The following is a 17,602-nucleotide window of genomic DNA, read 5'->3' on the forward strand; positions in this document are numbered from 1 at the left end:
AGGCCTGAGGGTTCATGCAGGAATACTATGTCAACAGCAGATTATTTTGCCTTTTAGGAGTTGATTAGTCATTAATTCCAACATGATTCCATGATTTTATTGCTTCCACTACAGGTGAGTACATTATGAAGTTAAAAGGTTAACGTTTGCTTACAAGGTGCGCAGTTTCATGTGAAATTTGTTGGCTTTTAACCTCGAAAGTTAACTTTTCCTTGTCATTGGGGCCACTATACCCAATGACCTCTGGATAACCTTTTGATGAAGATGCTTGCACCATGTTGTTAGAAAAAAGGTATAGTGGTGTACATGTTCCTGTCCCAACTTTTGTTGGAGCATATTTCAGGCGTGAAAATTCAGAATGTGTATATAATGAAAAAAAGATAAAGTTTGAACATTGCATATCTTTTCTTTGTGGTGTATTTAAGTCAATATAGGTTAAAAAGCTGCAAATGATTATATTCTTATTTATTCCTATTTTACATAACGTCCCAAGTTTTGGAGCATTTGAGTTTATATATTCATATGTATACAAAGACATGATATTTAGGTTAATTTGTTGGTTACTTTGATAATTTCATTTCAATTCTCTGATCATAAATTGACATATATCCATTTTCCTTTATTTCTGTATAAAACTTTAATTCTGAGGTTATATTCAGTTGATAAAATGGTAATTTCAAAGTGTTGACAGCTTCTGTTTCAGCCATTGACCTCATAAAAGAGAAACCAAAAGCCCATAGAGCCCTCTACTTGTTCATATTGCAAAATTTATTTGTAAAAAAAACTTTAAATGAAGACATTTATGCTGACTTTTTTCACTAGTGAGTGGTTTCATTTCATCTCTGTATATAATTAGGTTTTACATGCATGCTTTATTCAGTGGCTGTTGTTGATTTGTGAGGTTTTTTTTATTTTTATCACAACTCCTGCTGGAAGGATTATGAGCTAAATTTGGCATGCAGCTGGTTTTCCCAAAGGTTCTTGTTTTAAGGGTCTTGGGAGTTTCTGTTGTGGTGTTGATGATCATTTTATTGTTATCCTTTGCAGAGTTTATTCACATTAATATTGGCTTGTATGAATAAATTAGGGCTTTACGGCTTACAGGCTGTTACATTCATGCCTCTAAAACCTTTAAAATCATCTCAGTGTTAGAGAATACTTATTCTCAAAGTCACAGGTTAATGTCATGGTATCTTTTACTGTGCTTTTATAAGGCATCTAAAGTGCATTGCCTCTCTTTTTATGTTATGACTACACTTAAAAGCACTTACTGCCAACTCATAGCTACATATTAAAGGTTGTCTACATCAAGCTACACTGTAGACCATCAGATAAGCAGAGATTATCTTCCTTTTTTTCTATAGGTTTTAAGCTTTTGTTGATAAATATTTTCTGCAAGGATAGCTTTGCTTGTTGCTGTTTATCAGCTGGATTGTGGAGCTAAGATTTTTCAGTCTCACGTCATTAGTTTGTTTATTCTCTGCAATGTTTGGAGACGCTTTGTTGGATAATGGCCACATGGCAGCTGGCGCCCTCCCTTAGAGGATTCTCCATAATTGTGGTAGGTCTGTGTTTATTATTGACACTTCTTTTTTCTGTTGGGTATCACCAAGTGCTGCACTTGGTCTGTTCTTGCCTGCAGGAAAAGGAAACACTAAGCCTTAAGTGCTAAATATTAAAATTGTTGGTTTTGTATTCATAGAAATCCCTTCCATGAGATTTTGTTCAGTGAGCTGGTATAAGGTTTGCATTAGGCTTCTGAGGGTTTAAAGGAGTGTTGAGATTTTATTTTGATAATCTTTTCCAAAGTTGAAATAATAAATGTCATTGTTTGTTGACTCACCTTATCTGTCAGTAAGATAAGATAGGATAGAATAAGTTACACTGAACACACACGTAAGAGGGATGACTGTGGTTTAGGAGGTACAGTCTGATGTTGCTGAACTGGAAAGTTGTGGGTTTGATCCCCAGCTCCTATGTCGATGCGCCCTTAGGCAAGACACTTTCCCCAGTGTTCTCCCACTGCTGCATTAGCAGCATATCTGTGTAAGTGTATGAATGGGACTAATACTGATGGCGGCCTCTCTAATCAGCAGCCTTCACCACTGTGTGAATGGGTAAGTGTGACCTGCGGTTTAACCCCTTAAGAGTTCCTTTAATGTCCTAACATTATTATTGTACTGTAGTCCCCATATTTTGTGTACATGTTACTTAAATTGAACAACTATAGTAAACTTAAATGAACTGGATTTTAAAACTTATAACTTAATAAAGATGAGTAAAGGCCGGCTCAGACTACATGATTCTTTTGGTCGTTCATGATGGCACCATGTCAGACTATGCGACCAAAATCTTGTCCCGTATTGGCCGACAGCCTGGCCTCGCTGCAAGAGTGATCGGGACCGCTCAGCATATGCTGACGTCACCACTGTCTCCGCAACTGAATGCAAGTTCACAGTTTGTCGGGGGGTGGGCCATAGAGTGTCAATCACTCTACAACAGAAGCGCTCTATATGATTGTAGCGGTCTTTTTGCTAAAAAAAAACAAATAAAAAAAGACAAAAAAGGAAAATAAGAAACGATTATGGATTGGCTTATGGATGATAAGTATGAATGTATCAACAGGAGGACAATATGGACTGGTTCTCCTTCAGATAGAACTTAGGGTATGCATGTGATAACATAAATAAATTAAAATGAAATGTACACATTAGTTTTAGGGAATGAAAGGGGATAAAAAAGGTAAATCTTATAAATGATGATGCAAAGATAATGAGCAAATGTTCTCCTGTTGTTAGACGTCAGGATCCACATCCTTAAAGTCAGGTCAGGGTGTCAAACTAGACGACGATGTACGAAAAATTCTGACGTGCTAGTCTTGTTGAATCGTGGTCTTGAGGAATCGTAAGGAGTCTTGGACGCGTCGTTAATTGTGTCACACTTCAAGACGGCTTTTCGTTCCAGACTCTCAAAATCAGGCCCGAGTTTTGACGACGAGCTGTGACGTCTCAGTCGGGCTTGAATCTGGCTGAATTCGTGTAGTCTGAGCCGGCCTTAATAGTTCAACATGAAGGAGCTTTATTTTGATGCTTTACACAATAATATTTTGTAAGTCTTTTTTACTTAAAGGAGATGCCGCTGTGGTGCTGTGATAACCCAGCGGCTCATTGTGAGAAAAAGACAGAAACGAGAACGCTGAACTAGGAAGGACTCTTAAATTGAGTTTAGCTCACTCATTTCCACAGGCAGAGGGTCACTTACTGAGTAGGTCACTTCCCTCAAGGTGCAAAAGTTTCTACCACTAAAGCAACTCTAAAACCAGAATCTTCAGTCATTACTGCAAAACAGACATTAGAACATATTTCAGAACAGTTTCTTTAAACTTTTAGACCAAAAGTATGATGCCCAAGGACATGTTGGGAAAAAAATGCCCAAGCTTTGTATCCAATGCATGCATCTTTATTTGAAATAACTGATTGATAGAAAATGTATTTCCATCTATTTTGATAAATCAACTGCTTGAGTTATCTTTAAAGTGAGTCTTCAAGCGTCCAGTGTAAGGGAGAGCTTCTGTAGTACTTCAGAGCACATGTCAATTCAAAGTCTTCAACTTCACACAGAACACTAGTCTCTATCTGCAGTCCATAGCTAGAGATGAGGTGGCATCCCTTTGATCAACACAGACACTGGAGATACCAAGGATTACTTGGTAATCCCTGTTATGCTGCAGCATTCTTGAAAATAATACTAGAGTGTTACATTTAGAGGATCCATGTGTAAATGTTCATCCACACCTGCTGTCACACCAGTTAATCCACCAACAGCCTCAGGTAAAGAACAAGCAATGATGCATGCACTTCTTGCAGTATATATCCAGTGTTTTTGGTTAGAGCTGAAGTTTTTTTTGATGCAACAGTTACTGTTAAAAGCAGGTATTGTAGATTAAATGTACCCACTGTAAAAATATATCATGCTTCTTAGTTTCTTTGAGTAAAATTTAAATTATTTGATTGGATATTTTTTACTACCCACTAAAATCCTTTTTTAGTGTGTCTGCAATAAAAATCATGATTAGACTATTTCTTTCTTGTATTTTTCTTTTTCTTTTTAAACTGCAGATTCCAGGTCGCTTTTAAAATTTGTTATTGATTTGCAACAATGTTTATGGTTGTCTATACATAGCATACACACAAGGAACACTACAGAATGCAAAAAGTATTTAATCTTGAAACTCTTTTTCAACTTTATTCTTGTCATTTCGACTTTATTTTCAAAGTGCACACAATTACTTTTTCCTTAACCCTTGGCTTTAATCCTCTCCTGTAGTTGGTCACTCACACCGCTCGACATAAATAGCACAGAATGTCAGGAAATTCTGTGTTATTGTGTTGAATAAAAAGTACAGAATAAGTCTGAAATTTCTTTATACTGTTCAACGCTGTCTGAGCATGTCTGCATTTACGTCATAGCAGACATGCTCAGTTTTGCAGGTAATTAATCCAAGTTGAAAGAAAAAACATTTCCTGGTATGTGAATGATACGTATAGAATTATACTTATCTGCAGTTAGAGTCCTTGTGTTGTGGCTGATTTAAATTTTGCCTGGCAACAGATGTTTCAGATTCGCTGACACAGTACAGTAATGTCCTCATACAACCCAACTAGTCATAAAGTCAACTACCCCTTCCATGGATTTAATGTCTTTTTATAATGCAGCTTTCCAAGACTGTATTATCTGCAGTTATATAATTATTTTTAAAATGCACATTGAATAAATGACTTATTTATAACGATACACTGCATAGTCAGATTTTCAAATCCCCCTTAAGCTCTTAGCACTGACTTAATAAAGGACTGTATAATGTGGGCCTACAGTCTAATGATGTGCATAATTCCTGTGCACAACTGCATGCTTGCTGGTTAAGGACTTACCTTAGTGATGATTTTGTAAACTAGTCATTACAGGGAGGGACCAGCTGAGATATTCCATGAAGTTGGAACACTGGGCTGCAAAATCAGACGTCTTAATCAGACGTGTTACACATCACCAATAACTGGCTGAGGATAAGGTAAAACTTTCTTTCTTACCAACCACACAGCATCAATGTGAAATGTAAGACTGATCAGTTTGGAGAAAATGCAAATTATATTTTGTTCTGCATGAATTTTGAAACTTGATCTTAAAGCTGGCCTGTGATGACAAGATGATGAATTATCTCTCAGACATTGTAATTTATCTTCAAGTTCTCTCAGTTTACAGAGTTGATATATTTTACATTTGCATTAGTCTTTAAAAACCTCCTCCCATGTTATTGTCTGCTCTCTTTCATTCCTCGTAGTCCTTTCCTGTGTTGCATGTGTCTGACCTATACCTTCCTGTGTTATTTGTATTGATGGTTTATGTCACTGTTCTCATTGTGTCCTAAATGCTACACAAAAAGAGCTATTACCACCGCAGCAGACGGCCTTCACCTTGGCTTTAAATGAACATGTAGCATTCTGTTCTCTTATTGTGTTCACATAAAACCACCGCAATGGCCCAGCTCACAAACACAAAGCCCTGAATGTTCCTGGAGCGGGTATAAACCAAAGCCAGTAAATGTATAATGGATTGATCCATTTATCATAGAAAGCACACGCAGGCAAACAACCTTATGTGTCCACGATGGGGGTTTTTACACAGCTCATTTTCCCTGGCGTGTTGAGAAAAATGAGGCATTTTAGTTTCCGACGTAATAGCATTCCTGTACTGTTGAAAGCACCTACAGGGCAGTCAGGACTGGACCGGAGCCAACCAGCAACAGTAACCTTCAGAAACGACCACTTTTACATGAAAATGCTCTATAATGTTCACACTGAAGCTGTCTGATTTGTTCAGTGTTCTGCAATTTCTAAAATGAGTCTTTAAAGCTGCATAGTTTTTTCAGTAAAATGTCTACATTAATTATAAAAACAACTACTCCAATTCTTACATTGCCTCAAATATTCATAATTGTTTTCAAAACCAGAGAAATTCTTAATTTTAGTCATAACATAATGTGTCTTATTGCAGCGGCTGTCCTGACAAAGCCATTGTGAACGACTCAACTTGTATATTGTTGCCATGGAAATGCTTGATATTACTGCAGCAGGGACTGCTAATGGAAGCTGCCCCTATTGCTGCATCTCATACACGTTTTTGTGATGCTTATTTGTGATGCACCATGATTATTCTCTATAATCAGTTGGAAGTTCAATCCTTTAAACCCTCCCCTATATAACAGTGATTGGGGAATTTGCTTTGCGAATCATTACTGAGCTCTCAAAATCACCAGCATGGCCTGAAGTGGCTCTGTCCACAGCCACATACTTTTTTCACTTGCAGCTGGCAATTTCCAAAGCTGGCATATTGCACATTTTGTTGGTAAATAGATGCTCTAAATACCCAAATATACAGCACTGTGCAAAACTTTTAGACATGTTGGGCTAGAAACTGAGGCTGAAGTAAGCCGTAGATGTGGAGAGTCAGCAGCCTGAGGGTACCATTGGGTGGAAAGGAGGATTGACACAAACCCAGCTGTGCTCTTGATGTCCTTGCATTTTACCAAGGGTATGGGAAAATAATCTGTTGAAAAAAATAAGAAAGTCCACACCTTTAAGGTGGCGTAAGGGGTGAGTAAGCATGGCCTAGGCAGTGGTTCTCAACCTATTCAGCCCGCGATCCCCAAAGTAAAGGATCCAGAGACCAGGGACCCCCCCTGTGGTGGTTGAACAACTAGGAACATTAAAAAATAGTAGTGTACAGACAAGGCTGTCTGTACGGACAAAGAAACAAATATCTTTACTTATTCATTTAGCCTTCTTTAGATGATAAAAAAACTTTGTTAAAAAATCATTAAAATTGGTTAAAGTGGCAAAAACAGGCACAAAAAGTGGTAAAAGGGGGTTAAAAAGTGAGTGAAATGGCTTAAAAGTGCAAAAAAAATGTGGAAATTAGGTGGAATGGGATGAAAAATGGACATAAATGGACAAAAATGGGTTAACTGTGGTTAAAATGGGAAAAAGGGGTGTAAAAAGGGGTTGATAGAGGCAATTATGGGTCAACAGAGGTAACGATAGGCAGAAAGTGGAAAAAATTGATTTTGAAGTGGCAAAAACAGGCAGAAAAAAGTGATGGAAAGGGTTTAAAAGTGATAAAAATGGGTTTTAAGTGGCAAAAATGTGCTAAAATTGGTATTAAAATGTGATGAAAAGGGTTTACATTTGGTAAAATTGGTGTAAAGTGGCAACAGTGTTATCCAAAAAAAATTCTTAGTTTTTTTAAGGCATTTGGTGGCCCCCCCGTCAGCGTCTCACAACCCCTAAGGGGGTCCCAACCCCAAGGTTGAGAACCACTGGCTTGGGGTACTGCATGGACAGCTAGTAGGGTTTCCCCTGGTTGTGCTGTGGCTGTCCCAAGGGCCTTAAAACCACCAGCAGTCTCCAGGCGTGAAAAGGCCCTGACAAAAGGAATGCCATTTAGCTTGATCTCAGCTGCCAAGCAACACACGTGTGCCAACATGTGTTGAGCTTGGATCTGGCCGTACCCTTCTCTGGGTTGTGTTACATGAGGAATCCTTGGTGCAGTACATGCCTTAAATGTATGCATGCCTGTAAAGACAAATGCTTTTGATCAGCTGTAACAGTCCACTGGCTTTTATGATAGATGTTTTACTGTGAACGTACCCAGTATGGGAAGATAATGCTCTGTAACTGTAAAACTAAGGCACCACATTTGTAGTGTAAATGTTTTGCTTGCTTCATGTTGTGTACCATGTAGAATGTCCTACATACTGTGAGTTTCAGACGTGGTAATTGGCTCTACTTTGATATGAATGTTGTGTTCCCTGTAGGATGTCCTCACACTGTGCTGCTTGTTTAATCCCTAACAAATCACAGTGTAAACACTGTAAGCATAAAGTCTGGCATGCACAGAGAGAAATACTTCTCTTGTGTGCCTCTAGAGAAATGTCAGGTTACAAACGAACAGTCTGGATTTTTGAGGCTTGAGTGCAACAAAGAAGGGCCTTACGACTCCAAGACAAAATACAACGTCCTTTTTAATCCCCATTTCAATCCGCTACATGTCATACAGTAAGAACATGAACGAGAAAGGGCAACATACAGAGTCCAGTCACTGAGCAAATACACTTTAGAGAGCCATTTTCCAACAACAACACAGAGTCCACGATGTTCCTGGAGCTGTCTTTGTGGAGGAAGTCTCTGATCTCTCGATGCGTGGGGACATGCAGTGAAATTTCTGGAGAGAGAACACAGCGCGTACGCCTCGGCTCGCAGACAGCTGCTAATTCACAGTTAGGTTTGAAAAGTGCACACAAGGTACTGATCTGGTACGTAGCTGGATGAATAATAACCTCTACTGTAAAATACCATAACACCCAGTGTTACAGAGCTCAATGTTAGACAGCGGTACTCATCAGATGTAAAAATAAATGACGTGACATATCAATATTCACAAAAACTATTGGCATTGAATTCACAATATCTACAAATTCACAACTTGGTAACACTATTCTGAATAATTAGAATTGTTGCCATTTAGTTAATAATAATTTGTTCATTTATCTATTTGTCTACGGCTTTCTACCCATCAAGAGATTTGCTTCAATGCTGTAGAGATTATGTCGTATAAAACATATATAATATTTAATGCTGTACGGAATAGCATAAATATATTCATATAGTAATATGCTCTTAATATACTGTATCTTATAGGATGATGTGTTTCTGCTGAAGTTAACTCTGGCCCTGTGAGGAAAAGATTAACCACATAAATAATAACATCATAATAACCAAAGCTAAATGGCAACAGTACAGGAGAGTCCTGTTTACCAAAGCTCCTCAGGAATAAAACTCTAACATGACATTTTTCATGCACATTCTTAAGCATAACTTTTTATTACAGACTCTTCTTTCACAGATCATAAATCCTTCTACTTGTTTTTGCACTGGTGCATGTTTTTCTTGCTGTTGCCATCAGTCTGAGCAGTTTGGATGACAGAGATTCAACTGTAGTTCAGCTGCAGGCTGCAGAGGTTGTTGATGTGTGTCTCTGAAAGTGTTTTTCCCTTTTTTTACTGCTGAAAGACTTCTGTGCTGGAGATTAAATTGGGTTCCTGCAAACCACAGTACAGTAACACAAGAGATATCACCATAACATTTGACTCTGAATTTGAATCTCATAGCTCACCAGTATTAGTGGATTTGAAATATATGCATAATATAAATTCTGCTGTCCTATAATGACTGAATCACGATTTCTGTGTTTTATACCTGTTTAAATAATCCAAACTTTAAGCAAAGGCAGGAAGTGCAGCTTTTAGAGGTGTGTTGGTAGTTTGCTAGCTTTAACATCTGTTGCACTCTCCACAAGTATCATCATCATGTGGGCTGCTGTTTCTGAAAAGAGGAACAAGTACATTTTAAGGTGGATAATGAAGTGCAGCATGAATGGCATCCCAAACTGTGCAGGTTCCATCCTAATACACCCCTTTTTCCAACCACGTAAGGCCTATTTATGCTCTACATTTGAATTACTTACAGATACAGATGGATCTTTCTGTCTATATTCTTTGTTTATTCCAGATTTCAATGATAAGTATCAAAACCACCAGTAACCGTGGGGGCAGTGTTGAGCAATGTAGCCAACCGTTCAAGCCAGAGCAGAAAACCCAAACGAAGAAGAGGGATACCTGATAGATGGCTGAGCTGTACTGAAACCTTCTGAGGAAATAAGCAGAATACCTTAAGCATTGTCAGAAACTTTAAGCATAATAATGATGTTAGTTTAGTCTGAGCTCATTTTGAAAGTTTTGGTGTGTATTTCAGTTCTGAAAGAGACAATGCCTTAGATCAGTGGTGTCAAACTGAATCACAGCAGGGGCTGGATTCTGGACTCAGGTCTAACCTGAGGGCCTAACAGAGTCAGCTTTTTAACCAGAAAATGTCAACCTCATTTCACCAGTAATAGAATATGGAAAGAAAAAAAAAACTTTAGCACTGATGATAAATGATTCTGACATTTAAAACAGTAAAAAGGTAAGTTTAAAGGCTCACAATCTGAGAAAAGTAATTTAGTAGCTCAAAAAGATCAAAACATGAAACTGAAATTGAAAAATAATGTTTTTTTAATGGCAAATATATTAGAAAGAAATTCAAAATCAGGAGTTTAAAGGTCAAAATATGAAATAAAGTTGTAACCATGAAATTAAAAGTCAAAAATATTATTCAAATTTAAAAATTGTGAGTTGAAAAGTTCAAACTATGGCATTATAAGGTCAAAGTTTGAGTTAAAAATATGAGATAAAATACAAAATCATTTGTTTAAAAGGTCAAAATATGACTTAAAATTTACAATTAGGAATCTTAAAGCTCAAAATATTATATGAGAGGTCAAAATTGTGAGTTGAAATGCTTTAAGTACAAAATAAAAAAGTGAATATCCTAAGTTTGAGTCCTAATTGTGTGATACATAATTGAAAATGTGAGATTAAAACACAAATTATTTTCTTTTCCCACATTCCTGACTTCTTATCTAGATATTTTTACTCCTTACTTTTTCAGATTTTATGACTTAACAATTATTTCTTAAATCATCAAGGATACGTATACAGTTTTATACTTGAGGAAATCTGCAGACCTCATACTGATGGGCCAGGTATAACAAAAATATGAGATACTCTTGCAGGCCGGATTTAACTGTTCCATAGGCCGGATTTGGCCCCTGGGCCTTGAGTTTGGCACCCCTGCCTTTGATGAATGTCTAATTAAAGTCTGGGCAGATGCTGGACAGACTGGCAACCATGTGGGTCCGTGTGACACAGTGACCTCAAGTGGTTAATTTTTTTCAATGTTCACCCCAATGTAGCAGACATTGCAGATGCATGAATCTATGTTTGTGCATAAAGGGAGTATTAATAAGCATTTAACCCTACCTCTGTATTTTGCATGTCCATTTCTAGGCATAGGGTGTTCTGATTCATGTTGTAATGGAGTGGGAGGGTGAAGTGCTGTAGCTACATGGTTCTTCAAACACATTTTCTGGAGGCACACTCCAAACCAAGTGCTATTGGAAATCTCCCAGAATGCCTAGCAAATTATCAACAAAATTGTCTTAATGCATTATGGTCCTTTTGATTTTAAACAAACATTTTAAGTAGTGCTTAAGTAGTACAACTTAATATAACATATCGGGAACTTAAAGGGCCAACACATTCCATTGTTGAAGGTTTGACTGCTAACCCACTGTTTTGAGGGGCAAGGGGGCAGTGGAAATCAAGGAGTAGGGGTGACACTTTCAGCCATCTGACTGATTTAAAAATCCTATCACCAATGAGACGATGGCACCAGAAGAGCTAAATGTCTGTGCAGGTTCTCAGTCATTCAGGTTATCCAAGTCTTGGTCAAGGGGGAACTGGACTTCACTGAGGTTCTTGAAGTTGTCTCTTGGACTCTTCTTCTCCCCTACATAAAATGCAGCCTTGGATTCCTCTCAATAGCAACCCAAACAATGTTTTAACACCCGCTCACATTACCTAACATCATGTAGTCCTGGTAAACCTAAAGAGACCCTGGAGGACACACCCTCAGATTTAACTGGGTTACACAAATGATCAACAGAGACTACATTTTTCTGGCCCCAGTAACTTTAGAATAGAGGAAGCCTTTTGGAGGAGAGGCGAAACATCTTCAGGAACCTCTTGGCCAAGATTTGGATAACCAGAAGTGCTAAAATGCAAATTCATTTCATTTCATATGAGTTGTGACTTCAACACTATTCTGTGGAATCAGATCAGGCATTATTGCAGTCATCTGTGTTACTGGTATCAGAACAGTTCCATCTAACAGACATGAAAACATCACTGCTTGTGTGAACATGCTGAAGGTACGCGTGTTAATTAGTGACATTAATGACTAAGACTGCTGTGACACCCGGGACTTTCCTTCTCAAAGTTATTACACTGTTGTATCTCTACCTCTTGCTTCTCATAACCTTTTATCTACAGAGCCTTGATCACTTACTCAGATGAATCCTGCATAAACATATCCGCTTTGTGTCATCAGATCCTGAGTTAGCAGCAGACGGCAGGCTTTTAACATCCACCGCTGATGTATATCATGACTCAGTTTGTTCGACACAAAATGATCAAAATGAGGCGTGAAAAAGAAACCTCACAGTAGGTCTTTGTGGAAGATTAGCACACCACATTTGGAAATACTGAATTAGAAAAAGGCGTTCTGTCAGCAGGTTGACATTTGATTAATTTCCCCTGATTGGATAAATTATGCACAAGTATTTAATATCACTATTTAACAGGCACATGTTCACCTGATTAGTAATTATAAATCTGACAGGACTATTAAAACTCAATGAGGTTCTCACAAATCCCATCCAGAGCTGATGGTGACATGATTTATTACGTTAGGTTGGTCATTGTTTGAGTATTAATAAATGTAATTTTTGAATATAAAAATGATATACCAGGAGATAATCATAGTTTTCTATTAAGGTTTAGTATCAGTGGTTAACTGAAGTCAAGAATAAGCTCCCTGATTGGTGTTATTGTCTCCATACATGTGGGAAAGTGATTTTATTTAATAATTTTAATTTAATTTAATTACATTTTATGGTTAAAGACTGTCTACAATGTCTGATTATCTCATGTGCTAAGTATTTTGAATACAAAGAAAAGAAGAGTTCAAACTAATTCTTAATTGAAGTTTTGGGCATTTTATGTCTTTATTCATAGAGAAGGAGAATGGATGGAGCTGTTATCAGGAATGAGAGATTGAGGAGAGATTTGCAGGAAAGGAGCCACAAACCTCCTTGATCCTTGGCTAGCCGTGTACATGGGGTGTGCCTTAAAACGCTAGGCCATCTGCACCCCCTGGAGTTAAAACTTTTATCCTGATGAAACTAATAACAATTAACACTTTAGGGCGCAGATGGTCAAGTGGTTAGACGGCCTTGGTTCAAGGTTCAAGGCCTGGCCTGTGGCTCCTTTCCCACATGTTTCTGCCCTCTTTCTCATCCCTGTTTCCAACTGTACCCACTGTCCTCCTCTCTGAATGAGGACTGCGCTGTTACCACTTTACACCAGGAGATGGCAGACATGAGTGACTTATTCAAAGTTTTGGACTTTATAGACTTTGAAGGACACACGCCCAGTCAAGGAGACAAGTCGGAGCATAACAGAGAGAAAGACAGCGAATTGTTGTGAGAATACTCACAATGCTTGGAGGAATAGAGGAATATTCACCCTCTGCCATGACTTCCAGTCATCTGGTGAGACCATAGGTGCTTCCACCATGACAGTCCACATGTAGCAAAGCCAATGCTTTGCCTCACTGCGTCTCCACCCCACTGGGGAGGGAGTAATCGTTGACTTCAATTTTGGGAGTCATCTGGATCACCGTCTGGATCCAGGAATGTTTTTAAAGGATTCTTCACTATTGGCAGATAGGGCTGATGGCGGAGGTCTGCAATCTCTGAGTGCTTTTCTAGTAATTAGGGATGCATCACGAGTTTTATATATTTGAATAGTCATTACTACGTAAAGATTGTGACTTTTATCTCTTTTTCAAACATTTTTTCCCCAGGGGTTATTTACATTAATATTTGGCATTTGGCCAATTTGACATTTCATTTTACAGATACTTGGCAAAAATCAATTAATTCCAAAGTGTGCTACTTTATCTCCACTGTAGGGTGAATATGTCCCTCTGGTTTCATTTTCACTCTCTACAATCTCACCTATTGTCCCGCCTGTAATGATATCTGAATGGCTAGATGTCACACAACTACCAGCCAATCAGCATTGAGGCCTGGGTGGCACTGACACAGGCAGTATACAGCATCACTTCCTGTTTCCTGCTGCTATTGTGTTGCTCTGTGCTGTTTTTCATGCTGACAAAGCTGGCACTAAAGTGTTTATTTTCCTTAAATCTTTAGCGTGCATTTCTACTTTTGCCACAACAAAAACATTTAGTTTGTCTTACCAAATGCATATGAATAGGGCTAGAGCAATTAAAAGTGTTGGCAGAGAATTTTTTCATCAGTTCCTTGTGTTGTGCGATTGTGGTAGTTGCTTTTCTTTCACTTAGTTCAGTTCTTCTCTGATAATAATTTGATGATTACCTGAAATAATTAGGAGAAATGTTCATGACGGAGAGGAGATGATGGCGGTCTGAAATGAGCTTGTCATAAAAACTCCAGTGGAATCATAGTTTCATTTCTATTACGAGATGAGACGGATAAAAGTAAACGATAGCAGTGGGCTGTCAGACATTCATTTTACCCGTGATATTATCCCACATTGTGTCATAAATGTCTTTAACAGGAGAGAGAATAGATGAGCATGTGCTGCAGTCACAGTCACGGCCTTTTCTTTTGGTCCTTCATTGACCTCTGCCTGCTCATCTGTCAGTGTTGACATGTGTTAGCCAAATGTTGGTTAACTGTGGACTGAGCTTCAAAGGAATTGTCCTTTTGGAATCAATAAAATTGTTTCAATCTGAATCTGAATCTGAAATCATCCCTAAGGGTCAATCTTTTCAAGTCTTGATTGTTCGGTGAAATAAATAGTTCTTAAATTGAAATCACAGCGATCGTGATGCTAAATATGTTAGCTTGTTCATGACAGTTTCCATCATTAGCATTAAGCTAAGCTACGTCCCAGTCCATCTGTTAGAAAAAGGATTCACTGGTAATAATTCTTATTTTGTTTGAATCATTATCTGTGACTATTGAAAGCAATGTTACTTGAAAAGCACATCTGCCAGAGTAGCGATAGCCTAGTAGTCATGCATGTGCAGCCCGCGTACAGAGGCTGTTGTCCTAATTGTCCTGCATGTTGCTTCTCACTCTCTTCCTCCACCTTCCAACATTTTCTACTCCCCTGTACCTCTAATAAAGGCATAAAAGCCTTAAAAATATCCATCCCTTGTTTTGATGAATCATGAAACATAAAAAAGTATTATATTCAGTGCTGATTTGTCTTTGCTTAGCTTGCAATTTCTATGTCCAAAGGTGAGCTTAATGTGTTTCAAGAGGGGAAGTACAACACTTTTATACTGACTTTAGCTTTAAATCAGAGCTATGATGAATGCACAGCCAGGATTTGAGTCATTTGAGCTTCTAAAGAAGGGAAAACACTTTCAGAGCGCTGTGCTAGCTGTAAACCGTTAGCACAATCAACATATGTTATGCAGATGATGCTGAAGTGATGTTAGTATTAATGATTAGAGAAACATTGATACTAAGCCCTATTTCAGTGTGACAAACACTATTATTGGATTTGTTGCAGACATACACGTGTACAGATTGTCATGCATTAACCTATGACTGATACATTGTACATGTTTTGTGTTATTAACAACTTTTAAAAGAAGCAACAACACAGTCCACGCAGTCTTCTATGCTTACCACTGAGGAGATCCACTGCAGGCTGGCGCCTAAAGTACAGTGTTCATGAAAAAGTCTCTATGCTGAAAACAATGCAAAAGATCCAGAGTGCATCCAGGAAGTCATAAAAACTCAAATTCAACACAGAACAGAAACACAAGTGACACTGAACAAACAGAAAACAAAAGTTGAAGATAGTCACCACAGCTGGAGACAAATCTGATTTCAAGAAAATTTCACTGGGTTACTATCAGTTCATTTATCGAAGTATTGTGGAAACTTCTTTCAGCATTTTCAGGGTATAATAATGATCTCCAGTGATGACAGTATCGCCAAACTTTGTTCAGACAGACTGTCTTGGCCTTTGTTGTCTACTTCAAAACACAAGAACAGTACAGCATATGTAGACAATCAAATCAACACCAATTTACTTCACACAAACAAGTAGAAAAGGGCAAAAGTACACCATGGAACAAATTCTTACTTGTGAAGGCAGAAAAATCAAAACAGAGTTAAAAATAGCTCCACTGACAGATGCAGAGAAAACAAAGACAGACAGCAAATGTAAAGAAAAGGGGTGTATGATTTAATGTATAAAACATGTAGTGTTATTTGCATTTCCTCAACAATAAACTGCTGTTTAGGATCGGGCTCCAGTCTGAGGTAATGGTGGCAGTTTGTTTGGACCGCTCTGCTCACAGAAGCGTCGCACCAGGAGCCAAAACATAAAGAAACATGATCACTGTTCTCGACTACACTGGAGCCTTTAATCTCTTTGCTTCATCTTTTCACAGGCAGTGGTCTGTTAACCTTCCACACTAATGGGCAATTTTACACCGGGTGCCCATGCCCAGGGGCCTGTGGATGGGTGCGCGGAGCAGAGCCACATACTGCGGTGCGCAGCCTGTGGACACCCGTTGGCATGCATACAGACACAGAAACGTGTATGTGTGAGCACGTCAGAGCCTTCTCTTTTATCATGTGTGTTTAATCACCAAGGCACATAGCTTCTCTGTCATCGAACATACTCAGCCAGTTAAAACAATAAGAGCCACTGGACTATAAAATGTACAGGCAGCACCCGCGGGACGCCAGAGCAATCCTCCGTGATGCTGCGTCGGGTTTGTTGAGATTCAGCGTGTGCAGAAGGCCAGACACTGACGATTATTAATGATGTTCCTATAGAAGTATACAGGCCGCCCCGGAGCGCAGTACAGCAACCGACGGCGTTTCCGATGCATCACTGTGTGCCCGTGAGCGTGCGTGCATGCATGTTAACTCGATGGATGTGTCAGAACCTTATCATCGGTAATGAGCTACAATGAAAACTTCAAAGGCATGCTCGCTCTAACTTATTATAAGCAAAGCGCAAACATGTCAAAACATAGTGAGAACACAATTTGACTACTCTACGGAAACAGCAAGCAATCAAGATACAGCAAAGGATCACTTGGTTACTCACAACAAGGGAGGAGGGACAGGGCCAGAGCTAAGAGTGGAGAAAAGAAACGCTACACAAACACAGTCTGATGTGACAATGTGCTCCCTCCAAGGTCCTACTATTTAATGTGAATCTACTGTATGTTAAAATCTGCCTTCCATCTATACAGACGTGCAAAATATATCAAACTCTCAAGAAAAACAGACATACAACTCACGCGCACTCGCACTCACACAATAAGATGTGATGGACTTGGCCTCCTGCAAACCTGTCTACCCTCCACCACAAACAGATGTAGCCTAAATTGGTCGGGCTCAGTCTAGGTTGTTTGCCTTCATCATCACGGGCTTTCTGTTGACATAGGTGGCCCAGTAGCCTAAGTTGAAGATGAAGAACAGGACGGGGAAAATGATGCGTGATATCTTGTCCACTATGCTGACACGATTGTAGGACTTCTTGGCCTCCGTGTACGGGTCGTCAATTTTGGACGTGCCGGCACTCTTGGAAATGGTGGTTAAACCCTGGTCTTTAGCTATGTTGATGGCGTACGTGGTTCCGACAATGTTGAAGGTGTTGTTTGCCTTTTTGGACAAAGTTGCCGATTCTCTCCTCTGAAAAGAGAAAGGCAGTGAAAGGTAAAAGTCGTCAGAAACGAAGCACCAGACTCAACAATACTTCCATTTGAACTCATAAAGAGGAAATAGAAGCAACACCACGAGA

The 17,602-nt window shown here is 38.8% G+C and overlaps 1 protein-coding gene across 3 annotated transcripts in view; it reads right to left on the minus strand.

The window, feature by feature from the left end:
- Nucleotides 1-10,689: 10,689 nt before the first annotated feature.
- Nucleotides 10,690-17,602, minus strand: part of gabra3 (gamma-aminobutyric acid type A receptor subunit alpha3) — a 232,004-nt gene continuing 225,091 nt past the window's right edge. For all 3 annotated transcript variants that reach the window (XM_041801837.1, XM_041801835.1, XM_041801836.1), the window contains one exon: nt 10,690-17,493. In XM_041801837.1, coding sequence (XP_041657771.1) covers nt 17,197-17,493 — 297 coding nt within the window. In that variant the 3' untranslated portion in view covers nt 10,690-17,196. The remainder of the gene's footprint in view (nt 17,494-17,602) is intronic.

The sequence above is a fragment of the Cheilinus undulatus genome, linkage group 12 (genome assembly GCF_018320785.1).
Source record: "Cheilinus undulatus linkage group 12, ASM1832078v1, whole genome shotgun sequence".
Lineage (NCBI taxonomy): Eukaryota > Metazoa > Chordata > Actinopteri > Labriformes > Labridae > Cheilinus > Cheilinus undulatus.